This window comes from Mustela nigripes, chromosome 7, assembly GCF_022355385.1.
Source record: "Mustela nigripes isolate SB6536 chromosome 7, MUSNIG.SB6536, whole genome shotgun sequence".
NCBI lineage: Eukaryota > Metazoa > Chordata > Mammalia > Carnivora > Mustelidae > Mustela > Mustela nigripes.
Genome location: NC_081563.1, coordinates 23325378 through 23350263, shown reverse-complemented (window position 1 = coordinate 23350263; position 24886 = coordinate 23325378). Strand labels below are relative to the sequence as shown.

The following is a 24886-nucleotide window of genomic DNA, read 5'->3' as shown; positions in this document are numbered from 1 at the left end:
TACCACCAGCATTTTTCACAGAGCTGGAACAAACACTCCTAAAATTTGTATAGAACCACAAAAGACCCTGAATAGCCAAAAGCAATTCTGAAAAAGAAAATCAGAACTGGAGGAATCACAATTCCAGATTTCAAGCTACATTACAAAGCTATAATCTTCAAGACAGTATGGTACTGGCATAAAAACAGGACACATAGGTCCATGGAAAAGAATAGAGAGCCCAGAAATGAACCCACAACTATATGGTCAACCAATTTTAAACAAAGCAGGAAAGAATATCCAGTGGAAAAAAGATAGTTTCTCTAACAAATGATGTTGGAGAAAATGGACAGCTACATGCAGAAGAAGGAAACTAGACCATGTTCTTACACCATAAAAAAAAATTAATTAAAAATGGATAAAAGATCTTAACATGAAACAGGAAACCATCAAAATTCCAGAGAACACAAGCAGAAACATCTTTGCCCTTGGCCATAGCAACTTCTTACTAGACACGTCACAACAGGCAAGGGAAACAAAAGGAAAAATGAACTATTGGGACTTCATCAAGAATAAAAGCTTCTGTCTGCACAGCAAAAAATAATAATAATAATAATAATAACAAAAAAAACAATCAACAAAACTAAAAGGCAGAATGGGAGAAGATATTTGCAAAGGTGACATATCAGATAAAGGGCTAGTATCCAAAATATATAAAGAATATATCAAACTCACCCCCCCCAAAAAAAATAACCCAGTTAAGAAATGAGCAGATGACATGAATAGATACTTTTCCAAAGAAGACATCCAGATCACTAACGGACACATGAAAAGAAGCCCAACATCACTCATCATCAGGGAAAGACAAATCAAAACCATGACGAGATACCACCTCACACCTGTCAGAATGGCTAAAATTAACAGCACAAAAACAACAGGTATTGATGAGCATGGGGAGAAAGGAGATCCCTCTTGTACCGCTGGTGGGAATGCAAACTGATGCAGCCACTCTGGAAAACAGTATGGAAGTTCCTCAAAAGGTTAAAAATAGAAACACCCTACAATCCATCAATTGCACCACGAGGGATTTACCTAAAGATACAAAAACACTGATCTGAAGGGATACATGCACCCCAATGTTTACAACAGCGTTATTAACAATAGCCAAACCATGGAGAGAGCCCAAATGTCTATCAACCAATGAATGGATAAAGAAGATGTGGAATATAACTCAACCCTAAAAAAGTGAAATCTTGTCATTTGCAGTGATGTGGATGGAGCTAGAGTGTATTGTGCTAAGTGAAATAAGTCAGAGAAAAATACTACATGATCTCACTCATATGTGGAATTTAAGAAAGAAAACAGATGAACATATAGGAAGGGGGAAAAGAAAAAAAAGAAGGAAACAAGTCATTAGAGATTCTGAATGCTAGAGAACAAACTGAGGTGATGGAGAGAGATGGGGATGGGCTAGATGGGCTTTAAGGAGGGCACGTGTTATGATGAGCACTAGGTGTATGTAAGTGATGAATCACTGAATTCTACCTTCAGAAACTAGTATTGTACTGTATGTTAACTACCTGAAATGTATATAGATAAATGTTTAAAACTACAAAACTGACGAAACAAGTCAAAAACCTACTAAACAGAGATGTATTGCAACTTGCGGTCTTTTTTATTTTATTTATTTATTTTAGAGAAAGAGAGTGAGCACAAGCAGGGAGAGGGAAGAAGGAAAGGAAAAGAGAGAATATCAAGCAGACTCCATGCTGATTACAGAGCCCAACACTGAGCTCAATCCCATGACCCTGACCCTGAGATCATGACCCAAGCTGAAATCAAGAGTCAGCTACCTAACCAACTGAGCCACACAGGAGCCCCGATTACGCTTGGGTTTAAAGACTCCATATCTTCAAGATATCTGTTCTCCTCAACTGATCTATGTCAATACGACTTCATTCAAAATCCCAGCGGGATTTTTTGCATGATTTAAGATCCATAAGCTGATTCTACAATGTATATGGAAAGACAAAGGAACAAAAAATAAACAAAACAAACTTGAAGGCCTGATGTCATGTGATTGCAAGATTTACCATAAAGCTACAGCAATCATGACAGACTAGTACTGAAGAAAGGGTAATCATTAGATCCACAGAGTAAAATAAAATCCAGAAATACACCCATACACCTAAGGTCAGATGACAAAGGGGAAAGGGTGATTTAAGAGACAAATAACGGTGTTTTCAAAATATGGTGATGGAACAAATAAGTAATCAGATGCAAAAAAAGAGAGAGAAACTCTATCTATACGTAGTATTTTGTATAAAAGTTAATTCAAAATTGAATATAAAACTAAATGTAAAACCTGAAAGTATAAACTTCTGGGAGAAAATCTATGTACTATATCTTCTACTGTCCTATGACACTGTACAAAATTTCTTGGCTATGCTAAACACAAAATCCATATAAGAAAAAGTTGATAAAATGGGCTTCATCAAAATTTCAAACTTCCACTTTTTGAAAGAAATTCCTAAAAGGATGACAAGGCAAGCAACAGAGTGAGACAAAGCATGACAGAAGCAAGACTGTCCTTGTGACGATCAGGTTAAACCCAGCTGACTGGGACAAACACACTCATTATACACTTCTGTTTTTGTGCAGCTTCAAATTACCCAAAATGAAAACAACAGAATAACTCTTCTAAACATCCATTCTGAGACACAGGACAGGAATTCTGAAGAGGCTGAATATTAACCCCAAGTTAAAAAAAAAAAAAAAAAGCTAACAAATGTCCAAATGTCCTGGGAATATATTCTTTTGGAAGCTGGTAACTGTCACTCTCAATCATTTGTCTGGAGCTTACCTTCCTTTCTCAAGCAATTTTCTCAGTAAATCAAGCTTCCAGATTTGGGTATTTTCTGCAAGACTCATGTCACCCTCCCCACAAGCCCACCCAAATATTTACACATAACTGAGTTAGGAAACAGGAACTCCCTGGTCCCTTCTCCATACCCAGCTCCCTATTAACCCTAAAGCTAAAGAAAATGAAACAGCCATTCCCTGAGGTATTAAAAAAAAAAAAAAAAAGAAATGGCTGGCGACAAGACAGCACCATAAGGACACTGACACTTTGGAGAAAAAGAGGCATCTGGAGTATCTTCAGTAGGCCAGGGGCTGGGGCCTCTTCCTCATTTCCACATACATTTTTATTATGACTTTAAAATAACAACTAAGGTTTCTCTATCTATAGGATCTCAAAGCCAAATATCCATGGATGGTAAGAGTCTCCTTTGCTCCATTTCCTGCTGGTAGCTGTAGTGGGAAAACCCACTGGGGGCAGCAGGGGGGCTGCAGGAAAGCCCTCCAGGCTCAGCAAAGTCTCAGCTCGGGCCTCCAAAGGCACCCAGCAGCCCTGCTGAACCCCACTGTCCCACCCAGCAGAGGGGCCTTCGGTATTCCGTCCGGGGGTAAGCCTGCCCCTCAGTTTTGCCATTGCCATTAAGTCTGTTCCTATTTGCACACTGCACTTTTTCTAAAACCTCAAAACTCTGGCCACACTGTATGGCCACACTGTGACCTCGGCCACAGCCGCAGAGACGGCGGTTACTTCCTGTACCTTCTGTCCTGCGATAATGACACGATCCCCCAACTTCAGACCGAGGGACGAGAGCATCGCCTTGCTGGTGACGCGGTCACAGTTCGGAAGCAGGGGCTTTGAAATGTCACACGACAGGGGCGCCGCGTCTAACAGCATCTGCTTGATTTCTTTAGCGGTCGCCGCGGCATCGGCCATCTCTAATGGCATTTCCACTGGGTCCGGGACCACGTCAGCAGGGATCTGTCCTTTGTCATTCTGCAAATACACGGAAGAGAACATTTTTACTCCATATCACTTATAGCTCTACACAGTCATACAGTTATTTAAAAAAAAAAAAAAAAAGTGAAAAAAAAATTAAGTTCAATTCATTCACTGTGTCATCAAACTATTTACTGAACATTGACAACGTGCCAGGGGCCGTCCCAAATGCTCCGGATGCCCCAGCGAGGAGAAAAAGCCCTGTCCTCAGAGAGCACGCCGTCTGGTGGGAGAGACAAACCACACACAAACGAGTGAAAGAGACGGTCCATCCAATGGTTAAAAAGTGGCAGAGAGAGAAGCAGTTCCGAGAAGGGAAGGAGAGACCACCAGGAGGGTGGCATCTAGGCACGCAGCATGGCCAGGGAGGGACGCCTGGGGAGCTCCGTGCAGGCAGCTGGTCGGGGAAGGCGCCCCAGCTCGAAACGTGAATGCTGGAGCTCGTGAGTGGATGGCATCCCTGGCCACGTGGGTGTAGACACAGAAGTCACAGCATTGACTGGCCTCCCAACACCAGGTCCAAGATTCTGCCGCCTCGGCCGTGTGACCTCACCCACCCTGTCCACACAGGGAGTGACTCAGATTTCAGGAACAGAAAGTACAGTTTCAGTACTTCTAAAGTGTGGACGATAATCAAGAAAACAGGCCTGGTCTCACTATAAAGGACAGACTGCCTCCTTGGATTTAATGCTCCAACAAGACACAATGGTCAGTTACAAGCCCACTAACATCTGCGTGGCATTTCTATAACCAAATCCTATCATCTAAATTGTCTCATTTGATTCTCACGTCAAGAAAAAGCTTACGAATAAGACAGATTAAAAATCCATGCCGAGAGTATTTATTGTAGTAGAAGCTACAATAACCAACTGAACAAGTAAAATATGACTATCATTTCTAGTTTGCCAATTAGAGAAATTCAGCAAGGAAAGTTAATGACGTCTTCCAAGTCATTTATTGGATTCCTGGCAGATGGGACATCGGAAGCCATGTCTGGGACCGGCTACACTCAGCCCTCCTCCTACTTAGGGCTATCCTTCCCTCAAACACGGAATCTCTCTTTATGTTCCTCAAAAAAAAAAAAAAAAATTACGAGTTACGGGAGAGTTTCCAGACTATAATCTTCTTTTAATGTGATTAACTGAGATTTCCTGTGCTGAGAAACTTCTTTTCCTTATCTTCTCTGCTGACAACGACCTTCAAATGATCCATATGGATGAAAGAATGAGGCTTTTAGAACACACTTAGTTTGTGAGTGCCTCACAGTTTTTGTTTTAAAATTCAGGTCAGCTTGGTCCTAAGTAAAAGCATGGCGGGGAGACACGTCATCAGATTTCTGGGATGGTGATGGGGCTGTTTTAAAGAATTTCAGATTTCAAAGAAAATATACAAAATATAATAAAGGTATGTATAGCAATTACATGTGCTCTTGATAAAAAGGAGGGAGGAGTTTTTTTAAAACCTTGTACTGATGAGTTGTAAGCTATACTGACAAAGACTATTTTACTTTAGGTTTTTAAGTCCTCACCTTTCTAGAGTAAGTCACACACTTATGTTAATTCTGATAAAATTTGGCAACTAAAATTTCCGTTAAAAAAATTATAATAAAATTTGGGGCGCCTGGGTGGCTCAATGGGTTAAGCCGCTGCCTTCGGCTCGGGTCATGATCTTGGGGTGCTGGGATCAAGTCCCGCATCAGGCTCTCTGCTCAGCAGGGAGCCTGCTTCCTCCTCTCTCTCTCTCTCTGCCTGCCTCTCTGCCTACTTGTGATCTCTCTCTGTCAAATAAATAAATAAAATCTTTAAAAAAAAATTATAATAAAATTTTAAAAATGATGATGTCATGCTAACATAAGAAGGCTTGCTCATGATTAGTTACAGAATTCCAATTTCTTCTAAAATTGTGGGTACCAGAGTATGAGCCAAGGGCTACTGCTGACGCACATGTTGGCTGCTTTTCTTTTGTTGTTAAGTATTAACCATCAAAATACAATAATTTATTATTGTTTCTGGCTTGAATTGGACATTTACCTCAATGACATGCCTCACTGCTTTTTATTAGATTCAAAATAGTCTCTCCACTAAGGAGGTTCTGTCAACAGTAATACTAGGAAAAATAAAAACATATCACCTTCACATTCCAGCCAAATTGGGGGATCAGCTCCTAGCCTTGGTGAATGCTAGTCTCCTCTGTCTAAAAGGCTTTTCAGACCTCCCTCCTCTAGCTATGTTTCAGACCTCCCTCCTCCAACTGTGTTTAGGTGCCCAATGTCACCTTTGCCAGAAAGACTTAGCGAGATGCCCCTCATCTGTGCCCACCCCCACATCGCAACCCACGGAATGTCAATGCACAACAGCAAAACTACTTGTCCATCCTCCCCTCTAGACTGTATTCTCTTTGGGGACAAAGACTTTTATTTATTGTATTCTCCCCGTGCCCAAGAAATAACAGGGAAGGCGAGAGGGGGAGTGGGGTCAAGATAGAGGGAAGAAGGGTTAATTAACTAATGATGGGGGTAAAACCGAAGGAACAGCGGCAGGAAGAAGCCAGGAGGAGACGGGAAGCTAGAAAGCAGAGAGAAGAGGACAAGGTGGGGAGGGAGAGGCTTTTTCAAACCCTGCCCCCACCCTTCCCTTCAAAGGATGGCCCAGACCCAGTTAAAAATGCCTGCCAGAGGAAGTCACTGCTATTCATATTGAGGAAAAGAACAGTGACAGCCACTCTGTAAAGACAACGAAGTACCAGAAGGCTTGAAGATTATGAAATTCATCCTGTGTGTTAACTTCGTAAATTTACTAATTTACATGATTACCATGAAAAAATTCACTTTTCCTTTAATTTTTAAAGGTTTACTATACTCCTAAATGTGCATTTTCAAAAATTTTCTGGAATAAAATTTCTTTCTAAAAGAATTAAAATATGATTTAATATAAAGCTTTCACTATAACATATGCATTTTAATTTGATAATTAATTCTTTATAAATATATCAAAAAACTAAATAAAAACAAACTCAAAGATGATGACAATTTACGGAACATTTTACCTCACTGAATGAAAGGAAATTTTATAGAACTTATCAGGATAAGGGGACTGAAATTCACTGCTATGCCTTATATTTATTGGAGATAAAGTTCCATTGCTCTTTCTACGCAGCACAGAAACATAAATTCTTTACTCGTATGAGTTCCATAACAACATCCAGATCAACTCTTTACTGGAAGATAATGTTAGACATTTTAACTCTTTAAATATTTTTCACTTTTAATTTAACCTCTTACCCTAAATGCTGGATTTGCTCCAAGCTCCAACAAGCATCTCACAGTACTTGCGCACAAGTTATAAGCAGCGATATGCAGAGCTGTTCCAAAATTAAAGTCACTGCAAGTGGCATCTACATCTGCAATTAAACATCGCCAAGTATATTAACTAAAAATTTAAATTTAGCTATGATAATATAAAAGGAGACAGGTGGAATTGTTTTTTTTTTTCTGGTTGGGGTGGGGAGGGAGAACTCAACCCCACCCACTAGAAGCACCATTTCACAATGGAACCAAATCTTCATATTACAATCTAGTTAACCAAAATTTTCTCAGTACAATAAAATTTCACTATAACATGGGCTGGTATTATCATAGATTTTCCAGCTATCACAAACTAAACTCTATAAATTATATTTAAAATAAATAAATGGCAATAATTCATGTTTGTAAACGTAACGATCTTAACACAGTCTCTCATGAGCCTCTTGCATATATGTTGTGACAGCTACAATGAGGTAGTAAGGTGTAGGTCAGGAACCAGCCCATAGGCAAACACAACTCACCATCGACTTTTATAAACAGCGTTTTATTGGAACATAGCCACAAATATGTATTTATATATTCTCTATGGCTAGCTTCCTGATGTAACTGCAAAATCAAGTAGCTGCACTGGCCCACGAAGCTGACAGTATTTCCTACCTGGCCCTTCACATAAAATGTAGTAGGTAAAACAATGCAGAATTTTCAAATCGGGAATAAGTTAAAGACTAATTAAATGTACAAATCCTCTTAAATCATATTCATTTGTAATACTGTATTCAACAAATGAATTTGGACTTCATGGTAGGAAAAAAGAATCTTGCAATTCTAAGGACATTTTAATAACTTTCAATAAATCAATAGCATATAAGATGATATTCTTAGATACAAGAAATCTTCCAGATTTGGGAGTCCCATTTTGCATATTTTTGATAACAAGGGTTTAATATATCTGGTTCTACTGATTCTATTTTAATCTAAACCACACCGCCCCACATGAACTACCTACAATTGCAAACAACTAAAACATGCTCAGGACAAACCTTCTTGAGTTATTAAAGACACTGTAAAATCAAAAGAGGCTTTCTTCCTAACATCAGTCAAAAATTAGAAGGTAAAAGTTACAGATAAAATGGAAGACTATACAAAGCAGAGTGAGAAACAAACATTCTGGGAAATTTACCTACTGAATTGTTACTAAAACAAGTCTTCTATGAATATGGATAACACTGTATACCACTCAGCTTTAACTTAGAGTAATACTACTGCATTTGCTCTCATATTTTTCTCAATAGAAAACTGACCCACTGAGAGGACCAGAGAGAAAGTCAAAACACCAGCACTGTAATAGAGACTGTCTGATACTCAATTTCAGGATATTACCATCAAAATAGGAAGAGGGGTGGAAACCTGAATTTGTATCCTTCTTTAATCAGAGAATTTCAGAACCAAATGCCATCTAAAACACATTTTATGATTTCGATGCTTAGGACTGAAAGCTTTGTTGTTCTATTTCTGGCTACTCAAGACAAAAGAATTATATAGCACAGAGATTCAATTACACTTCATAAAATCCATGTTATATGGGGAATTTGCAGAGATATAAAAACCCAGAGAACACTGTCTTACTTTGTAACTCTTTATACTAAACCTTTTGTTTAACAACAGCAATTAATCTTTAGTAAAGATATTAAACTATTCCTGAGAAAAAATGTTCATATGGAACAAGATGGATTAGAAGCAGAAATCTCTTTGAATTTTAATTTTTATGCCACTAATAAAGTGTCAACTAAGAACATCAAATGGTTGGTGAGCTTACAGTACTTGCCTTTTGGTTTAGATGTCTTCAATATCACTTTTATAAGCTCAGGGACATCAAAATAAGCAGCATAGTGCAAAGCATTCATATTTGTCCAGCGACTCCGTAAACTAACATCTGCTCCCAGATCAATAAGTTGAGTTGCAAATTTTACAGCTGTATCAACATCACCTAAAGAAAGTTTTCTATATTATTTTTCTCCAGTACAACCGGAAGTTTCAATGGATAGCTAGCTACTACCTTATTTGAAAAGCCAGAGCAAATAGCATACTGAATCAACATACACACCTCAAAAATTTCACTTACAAGGAATTTTTTCTAAAAAAAATCATACTCAGAAATAGGGATAAACACTCAGTTGTAAAGATGTTCATCACAGTACTTTGTATTTGGAATAAAATTTTGAAACTAAACTACTTTATAAATAAATAGACTATTTTGTTCTAAAATAAAATTCTAAAAGTACAATAATATGAAATTGGTTAAATCATAAGTGATTCGCATACTAGGATACTATAAAGCCAATAAAAGCAATGCCCAGACCAGTGCTACTCAGCATGCTCTGTGCACCACTACCAGTCCCAAACTGTCATTTCTCTGTCCTTTGGGTAACCCTTTTCTTTTTCCCAATGCAATAATTTCTTCAGAATATATGAATTAAAATGTAATATTATTCCATCTGAAAAACAATTAGGCTTGTATTTTAAGTCTTTATTTGATTTTTCTTATTATAATTTCATTTGTTTTTGTTTTTGTTTTACAAAAATCAGTCCATGATGGATTGTAAGAAAAAAAAAGTCCTTCACTGTTAACAGCTTCTTAAGAAGCATTTATTGGACTACTGAAACAGGGAGAGATACTCACAATACATAGTTAAGTAACAGAGGCAGATTTATACATTGGTGAAGCACAGAACACCAATCTGGGAAAACATGCATATGTTAGGTATACAGGAATACTCCTTAGGCCTGAAAACTGGGGTCTGTGAGGACTGGGATGCTTGGAAAACAGCTTGGATTATCTAACCTTGCTGTAAACTCTCAGGAACATTCTAGAGTGCTACCAGTAACTCTCACCTACTGAGAATGCAGCTATGCAGCCTGTTCTAGAAAAGCTGGGAGGTGTCAGGAGACTAGAAAGACTCCCACCCCTGAGAAAAGAGGGGGAAGGGAACACAGTTTTGGGGAGGACCCAACTGTATGCTTGCCTGTTCAGGGGACGTTATTATCATCAGCTAGGTGCCCTCCCAGGGACTCTGGTGGCATAACACAGCTTATACAAACACAAATACAGATGTCTTAAGCCACTAGCTGATTCACCACACACTTACCGATACCGTGAGCTCCAGATTTGCAAGTGTAATGTAAGAGAGTCATATCCGTCAGTCCATCTCTGTCATTCACGTTGCAGCCTCTCTTAAGAATCTGAGGAAACCAAGAAGATGTGACAACATGATGACTGAACACTGATTTCAAACCCACACTGGGAATTAAGTTAATCCATCCTATCAGAATTAGTTCTCAATAAAATGAGTAGCTAGAACTGGCTTCTCTTAAGGATAAATTTTAAAGTCTACATCCAATAGCAATAATGAAAATAATTTGTCACTAGACTGAAGGAAAATCTTAAAGACCATTTCCAGGTAATCTGGCACTCTAAGTATGTCCCTTAGCCTCTCAAGGGATAAGCAAAATTTTCATTCTAATGGGTGTAATGGTATTTGAAAAAATATGTAAGCTCTCTCTTCTTACATGACAATATGCAGGTCAAAAAACCCAATTATTCTTTCTTGCTTCCTTCAAAAAATCAAACATTTTTGAAAACTATATTGAAGCCTACATCTTTACCAGACCACCCAAAAGTATAGATAAAACATGTTGGTAATCAAATCTCCTCATGAAATGTATTTTTTAAAGTCTACAGAATAAAGGTGTACAAAGAAAGGAAGTATGTTATGTATGAGTCTCTAACATCAGAATCTGTAACATCAGAACTTTAGGCATAAGCAAGTGAGGAGCATGAGGGAACAATAGAAAGAAGGAACAATACTAACTCAACTGCCCCATGCAAAGCCTAGAGATACAAAGAACAAACATCAGAATTTTTAAAAGATTTTTCATTTACCATCACCTTTCCATTCAGATGGTGGGGTCTGCTCGGGGGGAAGGTTGGGAGCATCTATACAATTAAAAATCCTAACAATACAAAATGTAAAATGGAAGAATTCCTTACCTCATTGCCAATAATGTCAATGTTTTGTTGGACCTGAGGAACCCACTGTCTTAAAATGGCAAATAATTCTGATACAGAAGTTTTGGGATCAAAGAGAATTTCCTGGCATGATGTATCATTAGGATCAAAGAAAGAAAACTCTGTTTGAAATAAAAAAAAAAAGGTGTAAATTAAACTTATTAAAAGTGCCAAATAAATATATTGAAAATAATAAAAATAAGATTAGGGCTTAAATGATGAAGATATTTTTATTTTTTTATTTTTTTATTTTTTGATACAGATATTTTTAGATGTAAGAAAAAGTAGGTTTACATTAAGCAATTTTCAGAACCAAAGTCAAAAGAGCCAAAAAATATGCAGCATTCCTGAATTGTTGTGGGAAAGAGATTTCTGGGCACCATACCACATTTTATTAGAGACAGAACAAAAAATGTGAGCGCACCAGTCTCAGACCTTGAACTTTCCAACAACTACTTCTAAGGCACAGAAAATCTGTCAGATTTTATCAATATTTTCAGCTTTCACAACATAAATATGGCATGAACAGTAGACTCACATCTATAATTAAAACACACAGAAAAGGGGGAAATGCCAAAATATCAACTGGCGTGCAATTTTATATAAATTCTTTTTACTTCTCTGTGTTTACTTAATTTTTCTATAAGAGACAGGCATTACCCTCTACCCCCTGAAGACGCGTGATAACCGTGATGCCAACTGACAAGGGACCGACAGCTGGTGATGCAGAAGTGAAACCCTGGGCCAGAGTGACGGGGTGATTTGGGGATGTGTATTAGTAAAAACATGGAATACTAGCAAAATTGAACATGATTGAAATACGTCTTAAAACTTTTCTAAGATTCACAGAAAACTTTGGTCAGCCTATGGTTAAAGAAGAGACTGGAAGAAAATCAGATTCTACTATCTCAAACAAACCAAAAAAAAAAAAAAAAAAAAAAAAAAAGGTGGGGGGAACAGGCAGGGAGTCTAAAAAACCAGAAGTATCTAAGGGAGGAAAGCATGAGAGAACCAACATTCGCTGAGTACTTACAACTTACCAGACACCCTACACATCCTCACAAGCACCCTACCTGGGAAGTACTATTATTCTCACTTTGCAGGTAAAGAAACCAAAGCTCAGACTAAATCATACTTGCTCCAAGTCACACAGCTAGTAATTGGCACATCTGGGGGTAGAAAACCAGATCTGTATCCAAAGTCTATATTGTGCTGACTCTGTAAGAGAATTCACTATTGAAGTCAGCTTTTAATAACATACATGAGTAGCAGGATTCATGTTGGTTTTTTTAATGCTCTTTGCATTTGTATATATTTTCCAAAATCATACTATATACACATAATTCATACTTTAGAATCAGGGTAACTAAAAGGTGAGTGGAAAAGCACAAAACCAAGTGTGCATATGAAGGGAGAGCTGCGGTCTGCTAGAGAGAATCAGAAAAGCGAAAACTAAAGTGACATACTATCTAAAATATTTGACAACAGAATGGCCCTCTAGGTACAGAAAGGAAGACTTAGAAAAGAACAAGTATCCAATAGAGAGAAGAACCTTGCATGGTTTCTTGAACACAGTTTTGGGTAAATTTCTTATAATAGCAGCTGACTAGATGGGGTGGGGGTCGGGGTATCTAACTGATTATTCAATAAATATTTATGGATCAGTCCCTTTTCTAAGCATTGGGCATTGATAGGGGAGAAGTTTCTAAATATATACCTAGAGACTCTTCGGAATGTGTCCACAGGAGACACGTTCAAGAATTTTTATTCTAGCATCAAGTATAATGGCAAAAAAGCTGGGCTGAAACATCTCTCCTTAAAGGAATGGATAGAATTGTTATACTCTATTTTTTGCTTTTTAACAACTAAAGAAATGAATTAGATATCTAAATCATGAGTTGATAAGGCTAGGTTTCAAAAAACATACAGATTGATAAATTAAGCTGCAGAATAATATGCAGTTTCTATCATTTACATAAAACTACAAATACACAGAACAATACTACATATCACTTAAGTATACCCATTTATGTAATAAACATCTAATAACATGGTCTGGAATATTCATACTATATATATGATATTGGTTGCCTCTGGAGAGCAAGGGGAATAGAACCAAAAGAAAATAGAGGCAATTTCAACTTTAAGGCTTTCTTGTAACTAAAAAATAAAAGAGCTAAAGGAAAAAATTACAAAAGTGGTAATATTTATCCTTTCTGATGATAGATATACGTGGCTTATATGTTTGCTACTATATTTTGTGCATTTTTACATGATTTCCTATTTTTTAAAAAAGGAAAAACAATGGAAAAAGCATCCCATACACAGTATCAATGGAAGTAGCAGACATGCCAATGAATGTGTGAGACTTCTTTATAGAAAACTGGAAGAGGAAAGTTGACTTCAGTGAGTGAGACACATCATGTTATGGAACTAAAAAATATCTAAAGCTGCCAATTTTACCAAGAACAATTATTTAAAATAATTTCAACTCTAATCAATATCTCACCAGGATTTATTTGTGAGAGGAGATACAGAATTACTCTATGGTTCATCAGTAGCAGAGTTTTCCAAACATAAACTTAGATAGGAATCAGGTAGGGATGTTGTTACAATGTTAATTTTGGGAACTGTCCCACTTTATGTCAGGATGGATATAATTTCAACTCTAATCAAATCTAGTCATTAGGACTAGATTTACTCTTCCACCTGAAACATCAAAAAACAAACAAACAAAGGAAATAGATAAAATGCAGATTTCAAGGACACTGGACATCAAAGCAATGGAAGACAGTGATCATAAGAGACAGGATACAAATAAGGTGTGTCTTACAATTTCCCCAACTATCTGCCTTGAGAGTTTCCAGGTCCCAATGCAGAGAGAGGGGAAACCAAGAGAAGCACAGAAGACTCTCTGAGTTACAGAGACAACACTGAGACCCAAGGAAATCCACAGAATAGAGAGCTAGAATTCACAGAAAAGAATATCAGAGAGGAGAGAGATACACAGCAAGAGAACCCCAAAGATCTATGAAAGGTCTTACAGAGTGTTTAATATATGCTTGTGAGGAAAACTTGAAAGAACCATCCCAACAGATTAAAAAGATTAGAGCCCAGTGCTCATAAAGGGCATAAAACAGTACCTGTTCAGATGAATGGATAAAGACGATATGGCGCATGTACACACACACACACACACACACACACACACACCGGAATATTACTCAGCCATCAAAAAGAATGAAATCTTGCCATTTGCAACGACATGGATGGAACTAGAGGGCATCATGTTAAGTGGCTTAAGTCAGTCAGAGAAAGAAAAATATCATATGATTTCACTCATATGTGGAATTTAAGAAACAAAACAGATGAACACAGGGGAAGGGAAGGAAAAATAAGACAAAAACAGAGAGGGAAATAAACCATAAGAGAGACTCTTAACTATAGGAAACAAACTGAGTGTTGCTGGAGGGAAGATGAGCGGGAGGATGGAGTTACTGGCTTATGGGCTTTAAGGAGGGCACCAGATGGAATGAACAATGGGTGTTATACACAAGTGATGAATCACTAAATTCTACCTCTTAAACTAATAATACATTATATGTTAATTAAATTGAATTTAAATTTAAAATAAGTAAATGAAAGAAAAGAAAAATAAAATAGTGCCTCTACCCACAAAAAAGACTAGAAAAAAAATTCACAGGGCACTGGGTAGAATCCTGAATACTGAGGAATAATTGGCCACAGATTAGCACTACTCCAGAACCACCTAACAAATCATAACAAGACCTGAAAGGGCCAAACTATTTCCAAGGAACTTAACTGCATCCCACAACAAAATTCAAGAACACTTACAGGAATAAAAAAATATCCAGCACCCAACAGGTAAATTCACAATCTCTGGCATCCAATCACAGATTGCCAGGCTTGTAAAAAAAAGGGGAAAACATGAACCATAATCAGGGATAATCAACTGAAACAGACCTAGAGTTGAAACAAAACTACAATTAACAGAAACGAACATTACAACAGCCATTATAACTGTATTCCAAATGTTCAAAGTTTAAGTGGAGACATGGATGACATGAAAAAGACCCAAATCGCACTTGAGAGAGGAGAACAACAGCTGTGATGAAAACTGCACTGGATGAGATCAGCTGATCACACATGACAGACGAAAAGATGAATGAACTTGAAGACATAGTAACAGAAACTATTCAAAATAAAACACAAAAAGAATTTTTTTAAATACGAAGAAAAGCATCAGTGAGTTGTGGGACAACTTCTAGTGGTTTAATGTTCATGTAAACTGGATTGTCTGAAAGGGTCATGGGGCAGAAAAAAATATTTGAAGATATGATGATCTCCCAAACTTGATGAAAACTGAAACCAACAGGTCTGAGAAGCTTCACAGGCCCCACACAGAAGCACATAAAGAAAATCACACCAAGACACATCATAGTAAAATCGCTCAACACCAGAGATAAAGAGAAAATCTCAAAAGCAGCCAGGGGACACACACACACACAAAAAGTCATTACATTCAGAAAAATAAAAATTACAGCAGATTTCCTATCAGAAACAATGCAAGTAAAAAGACAATGGAGCAACATCTTTAAGCACTGAAAGAAAAAACTATTAACCTAGAATTCTATACTCAGCAAACCTATTTCTGAAAAAAGAAGGTAACATAAAGATGTTCCTAGACATCTAAAAGCTGCAGGCGTTCCTCACCAGCAGATCTGCACCACATGAGATGTTCAATGAAGCCCTTCAGAGAGAAGGAAAATGGAATATCCAGGAAATCTAGATCTGCACAATAGAATAAAGAACACTAGAAAACATAACTAAATGGGCAAATAAGATATGTTACCATTACTTAAATCCCTTTAAGAGGTAACTCACTCTTTAAGGAAAAACAGTAACAATGTGTCATGGGGTTTATAACATACGTGATATGCATTCTGTGTAATCTGGATTCCAAAACTCTTCATATAGCCTTGCAGGGTAACCACCTGGAGAATCAACACTGACATGCATGTCTAACCTGTGGTTTGTGCAGTTGGTTTTTCTTTATTTCTTGTTTTAATCTCATTATCAGTCTCACATTCAATGGCTCTCATCACACTCAGGATAAAATACAAATTCCTTACCAAGGCCTCAATAATCCTGCATGATCTGCCCCCTGCCTTCCTCTCCATCTCTTCTCCTGTCATTCTGCCCCTCAGCCACTATGCCTCTCAGCCACCATGGTCTTCCATTAATTCTTAGGATATACCAAAGTTTCTTCCCCCCTGTGCCTTAACATCCTACTCTTCTGCCTGGAATACTTCTTTCCAGGCTCTTCTTGTGACCAGCTTCTTCTGACTCCAGACAACCACCCCATCTGCAACAGACACTCTGAATCATTATCCCCCTCACAGCACCCTGCTTCTGTTCTCCACAAAATTCATTATAATATTTATTTTTTTATTAATTTGTTTATTGTCTTTCCCCACTAAAATGTCTGCCTCAGTCACTGTGCTATCCCCAGCATCTAGGACAGTACCTGGCATATAATGGGCCCTCAATAAATAATAAATACAATTCAGGATGCCCCTTTACAAGGGAACACTGACTACACTGTACCAAGAAGGAGACGACTAGAATGAAAAGGGTCTAGAAATCCTGACACTGAGGGACTGATGAAGGAACCAGAAACATGGAGCCTAAGGAACGACAGGCTAAATAAAAATATTCAAATTACCTCCAAACATTTGAATGCTCTCATATAAAGAAGTATGTTCCACATATCAAAAACAAGCATCAATTGGCCAAAGTTTCAAGAAGACATATTTTGAGTCTATATATAAAAACAACTTTATCACAACTAAAACTTTTTAACCATGAAATGGACTGTTTCATTAGTTCCCCACTACTGAAGTTATCCAAGTGGCTGAGTGGTTATTCATCAGAGATCCTGAAAATAGAACCTCTATACTAAGAAGTTATGAGTAGGGAAAGTTGACCTACAGGTCCATTCAGATTCCAAGAATGTATAATTCTAAGCATATAGGCAATGTTTAATTTCAGTTTACAAAGGGGCCAATGGCCATTATCGCCTTACATTTAATGTATTTATTCAACAAACACAGACTGAGCAACTAATCAACAAATCACTAGTTAGTCCTATGAAGGTAAACAAAAACAAAGCATGATTGCTACTCCATCCCAAAACCTAGGAAAGGAAATAAGACAATTGTGACTCAGGATAGAACGAAGTAAGTGCCATAAGTAAGGCACAAAGTGCTTTAGTAAAGGTTTTTCCTGCATAATTGATTTTGTTATATCCGAAAATAAACCCAGTCCATGTGTTATAAAAGCTGCAAATAACTCCCAGGGTCAAGGCACAAGTTTTATGCAATACTTTTGATGATTGCACAGCAAGCTGCTTTAGAACCTGAACTTAGAGGTGAGTAATTATTAGAGTAGATATGACTAAAGAGATAAATTCCCCAACTAATAATTTTAAATCTACTAACATTTAAAAATTGTATTTCTGAACAGAAAATAATAATAATAAATAGAAAATGCATGATCTCTGCCTCCAAAACAATTTGAAATGATGACCCAATACTTTACTTGAAAAATTCTAACTATACGAGAAATGTAACAAATCCTTTAAATTTATCTCCTGGTTTTCTTTTATTCCTTTATCTATGATCTGATAAAATATAGTTCTGGGGAAATAAGCCTAAATAGATAAAAGCTAGAATAGCTATAAATTTATATTTTACAAAGGAGATTTAAGTGAACTGATTTAAATACAAACCAATCTTACTCCACATTCCAAGGAAAGGTCTCATACTCTCCTCCTAAGTACATGGCTTTTCTTTTTTTTTTGTAGTTTTACCATATTTGTGTATACATTATAATTACAATGGAAGACAAGTGAGACAGGATCCAAATTATGCTTGCTTATGTACTGAAACACACAATTTGTTACATCGTCCCCCAAATTTGGATCATTTCAGCAGTGATTATTTGGTAAATTAGATCCTAGCATTTCAGACACAGGAGGGCCCTTAGAGATGGCTAGCTCATAATATTTTGCTGTGTCTTAATACATGGTTTTTTAAGCAAGTCAGTATATTTAACCAAAATAAATACATCAATAGCAAAAGAATGCAAGATGTCTAGCACCACTGCATTCTAAAATAAGATCCTCTAAATCTATCATGGTGCTTAAAATGAACATTTTTGCATAATAAAAATGCTGACAGCAAAATAAAGCATTTAGCTTAAGAGGCAGAAAAAAGCAATAAACAATTGTATTTTTGAAAAAGGAAAACTAGCAATTTTATGAAAACCATGGCAAAGGATTTCAGGAAAGATTATGAATACAAAAAGGGCATTAGACAGATGTCAAGTCTCCAGGCTGTAGGAAATACACACAGCTACTCAACGTACCGCAGTCCGAAGGCATTGGTGCTGCAGAAATGGAAAAAACAACTGGTGTCTCAGAACCTGGAAATAAAAACGGGTATCTTCCGATCAAAGAATTTCCTTCTACTGGAAAATCTGGAAGGTCCTCTATGGTCATCTTCTAGAAAGCCACCTTTAATGAGAGAGAGAAAAAAGTCAACCTATTACATTTATATGCAGCTTAAAATGATTGACTTCAATCACAATAAAAGCATACTTTCTTTTAATATATAACCTACTGATATTTTTTTAAGATTTTATGTTTTAAAGTAATCTCTACACCTAGCATGGGACTCGAGCTTAGAACCCTGAGAGCAACTGTCACATGTGCCCCCGACTGAGCCAGCCAAGCATCCCAACCTACTGACACCGTACACTTCAACCTTCAAGAATCTCTTTCAGAGGGACACCTGGGTGGCTCAGTTGGTTGGGTCACTGCCTTCAGCTTAGGTCGTGATCCCAGCGTCCTGCGATCAAGTCCCACACCGGGCGCCTTGCTCAGCGGGGAGCCTGCTTCTCTCTCTGCCTGCTTGTGCTCCTCCCCCTCTCTCTCTCTGACAAATAAATAAATAAATAAAATCTTTAAAAGAAAAAAAAAAAAGAATCTCTTTTAGAGAGGAAGGGGAAAAACAAAACTTCCTTCTAGCAAACTGCTGAATATATGTTGCTTCCTACCTCTCTTATAGACATGTAATCTTTTTAGACAAAGCCCGGCAGTAATAAAAAGCTATGTATTACCCAATAATAGGTGAAAATTTTTTTTAAATGCTGAGTTAATCTAAATGGGTGAAGTTCTCTTTACTCGCAGTAATTAGGGACATAATATCCCTTGTAGATATATCTCTATCTGACACAGGGTCTGACACAGGTTATATTACCTATCATCCAGTAATAGCTCTTGTCGTATGCTCACCACATGAAAATCATCTACTTTAGAATGTTCTCATTGTTTTCTGAAATCCCAGAAAACTTCACTGAAATGAATTACATCGCTTATACAAATACGGACCTAAGAGCTTACTGGTATTGTTCACTTCTTACCAATGTACAAGACCTCTTCAGTCTACCCCAGCAGGAGCTGGAAGGCCATGCTTTGTAAACACATTACTTATATTACCTTCTTCCCAAGGAGCATGAGAGCTTAGAATCAATGTGCTCTAAAGGGGACCGCTGTTGCAGCCTAGCTCATTTGGAAATGGCAGAGAAAATGTAAACTTGAACTAGAAAGGCAAAAAAGCATCCAGTTTTCTTCTGTACCAAATCTTTAAAGTCTGAAGTATTGTGAATCTGTATATGTTTTAAATATAAGCAAAAACCATATTTCAAAAACTAAATAAAAATGATTTTTCAACCATCTTAGTAGAAAGAATAAATCAAGATAGTTAACTGCTAGCTTACTCTACCAGCTAATGACGTGCCACATATTACCCAACGTGTGTTCAATTATACTCCATACGCCAGTCCTCTATCTAACGTAACCATCTTTACTCCACCATCACCACGCTGTGCTAAAGAACAGCCACCTGTCTGAGCCAACTGATTCCTTGCCAACTTGACTCATATGTTTTCTGAGAGTAGCAGGAACTGGTCAAGAGTACAGTGATTTCTTTTTCTCATGAAGTACATGTTTTTATGGTTGTGTGGATTCTGTATTAAAGGACCTAACCCAGTGTTAACTATGTTAAAGGAACTCAAGTTCTCTTGCATGCTAAAGTTACTTGCCACCCAATACTTTGAATCATTTTGATGGTAACTCTGCCGCATAAACAGAGAAACAATAAGGAACTGGTACCACACAGCAAGGTGATCTTCCTCAAATACTTCAATTCCAAAAAGTAACACACACCCCAAAGATGGCCCTTCTTCAATATTACAGCTTCTCAGTGCTAAAAGTAACTTGGGATTTCTAAGTTTCGGCCTCTACTTCCTTGGCAGTAAATTTGGGCAAAAAGTTCTAAACAGCATATGAAGCTTCCTTTGAAGTCAAGGAACAGAGGCAGCTCTTCTCCCCATGGGCCCTGTCCCTGTGCTTTAATAAAACTTACCTCTTTGGCACCAAAAATAAGTAAGTAAATAAAAATAAGAAAAAGTCAAGGGACAGAAACAAAGCTCAGTAACTATTAAGGAACCACTATGAACAAAGCACCACACTGTTCTAGATATTTCAGAGAATACAGACATGAGGAACAGAGAGCCCATGCTTGCTCGGTAGCTTACCATTTACTAGGATGAATAAAATAACCACGGACAATGAGAATGGGATACATTCTTTAACATAAGGGCAATGAACAATTGCCATCGGGGCCCCTGACAATTAGAAATGGTCTAATGAAGAAAACATCTCCCCAGGTGGGTCTTGAAAGATGAGTGGGCAGACACCAGGGCAGAAATTTCAAAGACGAGCACACTGAAGAAACTGTGGGCTGGAGCTCGGGCAGTCTAGGCACACCGTTAAACAGGAAGGGTGTAATGGTTTTTAGGACTATAGTTGGGAGTATTTTATATGCCTGATCGAAGACCAAACCACTTAATTCCACAAGCACTGGAAACCCCTGATTTTTTAAAGGGAGAGTGTCCTGATTCAAAGTGTGTTTTAGGAAGATTAATCTGACTGCAATCACACTTTGGAACTCAGGTATGTTTTTTTATACTCCCAATTCTCCAGCCAAGTGATTAAGTGGCTATGTTTCTGAATTGATTAAGAGGAAGCCACCTTTAAAAACCTCCCTTTCAAAGGGTAGAGATTCTCATCCAAAAATGTTTTTTGAACGAGATCCTGAGATCACCTGTCATTTCCCTGCAGGCTAGAGATCCCGGGAGATCCTTAAAGAACTGTATCTTATACAACTACAACTTGCCACAGGAGCTAGACTAGTGTCTTACCTATTTATTACTCAAATCCTTGATTCAGGGTGGAAAGATGACTCATTGAACAAGATGTAATAAATGTCATCATTTTATATGTTAGGTACTTTAAGCCCAGAGAAACTACAATATCACCTGATCAATGTACGGAACATTCTTTGGACTTTGTGTCTGCCTTGCATTTTTCCCTAGTCCCATTTCCTTTCCTTTATGAAAAACTCAACATTCTACCTTTTGCCCACTTAAGAAAACTGCACATCTCTAAAAACCTTGGTCAAGTTTTAGAACCCTTTCTGCAAGCAGTCTCTGGATCTGAAGATCTAGGACACTTGGGATCTGGATCAAACTTAGTCAAACCAGAATCCAATTCTCCAAACTGATTCAAACAGGAATCTCATCCTACACCATTACCCCCAAACCGGCTCTGAGTAAATGCAACTTGTAACATGGCTCTAGGAGCTCATTTTCCAAGGATTCCTGGCCCATTCCCTAATACAGAATGGGGGTGAGTGGAGATGCCCAGTAATTTCTTCAGAGTGGTTCGGGGCTAGTAGGCCTCACTAAGGAACCTCACTGAGGTCAAGAGACTCTCTTGGTTTTATCTAGAATATGGTTCAAAGGCAGCATCTCTGAGCTATTCAATGAACACGGTATCTAAGCTGTGTCCACACAAGTTGGAATCATGAGGCCTTTCAGTTCAAACTCATATTGTATCTCGCCATGAGTCTTTATATTCACTAGACTCCCAGGAAAGTACTATAACTGAAATAAGCATTTAAACCATATCTCTAAGTATCCTTTAAAAATTAAAAATAGAAAAAATAAAAAATAGAATTACTACATGACCTAGTGATTCCACTACTTGGTATTTAATCAAAGAAAATGAAAATGCTAATTCAAAAAAATATATGCACCCTGTGTTTATTGCAGCATTATGTACAATAGCCAAGATGCAGAAACAACCCAAGGGTCCATCCATAGATGAATGGATGAATATGTGTGTGTGTGTGTATTTGTGTGTGTGTGTGTGTGTGTGTGTGTGATATTGGTCATAAAAAACGAATGAGATCTTGCCATTTACAACAATATGGATGGGCCTAGAGGGCATAATGTTAAGTGAAATAAGTCAGAGAAAGATAAATACCATATGAGTTCATTCAAATGTGGAATATAAGAAACAAAACAAAGGAACAAAAAAGGGAAAAAGGTTCAGGGAGGTGGGAGCAAAAAGAAGAAAGGAAGGAAGGAAGGAAAAACTCTTAAATACAGGGAACAAACCAGTGATTGCTAGAGGGGAGCTGGGTGGGAGGTGAGTGAAAAGGATAAAGAATATGAAGAATATACTTACCACGATAAGCAATGAATCATATACCGAATGTTGAGTCACACACACACACATATATATAAACACACACACATATATATACATATCTATAAAACACTGTTAATTATACTTTAATAAAAGATGATAAAAATGATTTATGTAGAATCTCCAGTTACCCATTTATTTTTTACATACATGCATCTGTTCAATCACTAAACAGGTATTTACAGTATTTAATACTTAGCTGACACTGGGCTCTAGAGAGATTATAAAAGACACCTGCCCTCAAGAAGTTCATTTAGTCACTCAACAAACATTTACTCAGAATTTCTAAGTTCTAGGCTGAAGCAAAGGGAAAGAAAATAGCTATGCCCCTATCCTCACACAGATTAGGGCCTAGTACAGGATTCCTATAAGAAAGCTGTAAGTACTATATAGTTGTAACAAGTGCTGGATTCAAGAAGGCCAGTGGAAGCTTCCTGAAGGACTAAAAATTTATAGCTGCGGTATCCAAGTAGGTAGCTTCTAGACACATGTGGCTATTTAAATTAAAAAATCAGTTCTTCCATTGCTCTAGCCTCGTACGAGTACTTAAAAGCCACAAGTGGCTAGTGCCTACCCCATTGAAACAGGGCAGAAACATTTCCCTCCTTGAAGAAAGTTCTACTAAATATCACTGAAGCAAAGCAGTGCTGCTCAAACTCCAGATAAGAAAATAATAAACAGCAAGAAACAAATAAAGGTTAACAAACAAAACGAGCCAATAGCAGCGCAACTGATTATACATAATTAACAAGGGAACAGTAAGCCTAAAAGTAACCAGATATGTGTAGGTTTAAACAGAGCTGATTCTATAACATAAACATCACTAGTACATGTTTCAAAATTAGAGGTGTTATAAACAATAAAAGACAACATATAAATATCACTTTTTTAAAAGGCCCTGCTGGTGGGAACTGTATCTGGTAAATCTGAAATATCTGAAATAAACATTACAAATACTATGCCACTTGCTAAATCTTCTATACAATCGAAATAAAAATTTTCATTACGTTTCCAAATCTGATCTTACAGCCCTGGTAGTCCATTATCAAACGAAGGCAATAAAAATGCATATTAATGTTAGCAAAGTAAGATGCATTCTGCATAACAGAAACGCAGAAAGCTAAACTTCTGCCATTTTTAATGCCCTGCTTTTCGTCCATCGTTGCTTTATGTCCCGCACCGCCTGATATCCTGTCTTCTAGACGACCTACTCCAAATTTTGCAGAAGATTCACAAATATCAATGTGAAAATGAAGTACAAGTATTTGGGGGATGTTTCCAAGGAGGAGAGTGTTTCCTGACTCAAATATTTCAAATGCACCGATTGATACTATGATATTGCTACAATATGAACCACAGCCGAGCTGGGAACATAGAGGAAGTTATTATCCCAGGAGAATATCATCCTCTGATACATATCAAAACATTGTCTCAGTTTAAATCCAAACTGCCTCTTGAGTCTCTGCATGAACGAATCACCTGACATCTAAAAGAAAGCTGACATTATAAACCCATCAATCTACTCTACAAGGATGAGGTCTCAACCCTGTCTCTGTGTAGAGCAGGTCTCCGTGCCAGGGCTCCCCCCAACTTCCCTTCCCCATTCCCACGACTTAGAATTAAGGAATCTCGGGACGGCCAAAGACCGGAAGCAAAGTCACTGGGTTTCGCGTCGCATTCCCCCTGGCACAGGTTTCTCCAACAATCTACGAAGCCGGGGGAGGCCCGAGAGCCAGGAGGAGGCCCGCCGCAGGAAAAAGACGGAGGGCGGCGCGGCGCACGCAGCACCTCGGCGCGCGGGTGGCGCTCCCAGGGCGCCCGGGCGGCCGGGGCTGCGGCGGAAAGGGGGTAGGGGGTGAGCAACCAAGAGGGTGCGCAACCAAGACCCCGCGCCGCACCTCATCCGAAAGTTAAAGCGCCCACCTCCCCGAAGGTGGGCCGCGTCGCCCCCGCCCCCGGCGCCGCCCCAAGGAGGCCTGCGGG

The 24886-nt window shown here is 38.0% G+C and overlaps 1 protein-coding gene across 2 annotated transcripts in view; it reads right to left on the bottom strand.

Annotated features, from left to right (window-relative positions):
- The window catches only part of CLIP4 (CAP-Gly domain containing linker protein family member 4), a 68193-nt gene that overhangs the window by 43021 nt on the left and 286 nt on the right, over window positions 1-24886 (bottom strand). For both annotated transcript variants that reach the window (XM_059405371.1, XM_059405370.1), the window contains exons 2-7: window positions 18655-18802; window positions 11188-11327; window positions 10286-10379; window positions 8965-9126; window positions 7116-7234; window positions 3596-3832 (exon numbers count right to left, since the gene is read on the bottom strand). In XM_059405371.1, coding sequence (XP_059261354.1) covers window positions 3596-3832; window positions 7116-7234; window positions 8965-9126; window positions 10286-10379; window positions 11188-11327; window positions 18655-18787 — 885 coding nt within the window. In that variant the 5' untranslated portion in view covers window positions 18788-18802. The remainder of the gene's footprint in view (window positions 1-3595; window positions 3833-7115; window positions 7235-8964; window positions 9127-10285; window positions 10380-11187; window positions 11328-18654; window positions 18803-24886) is intronic.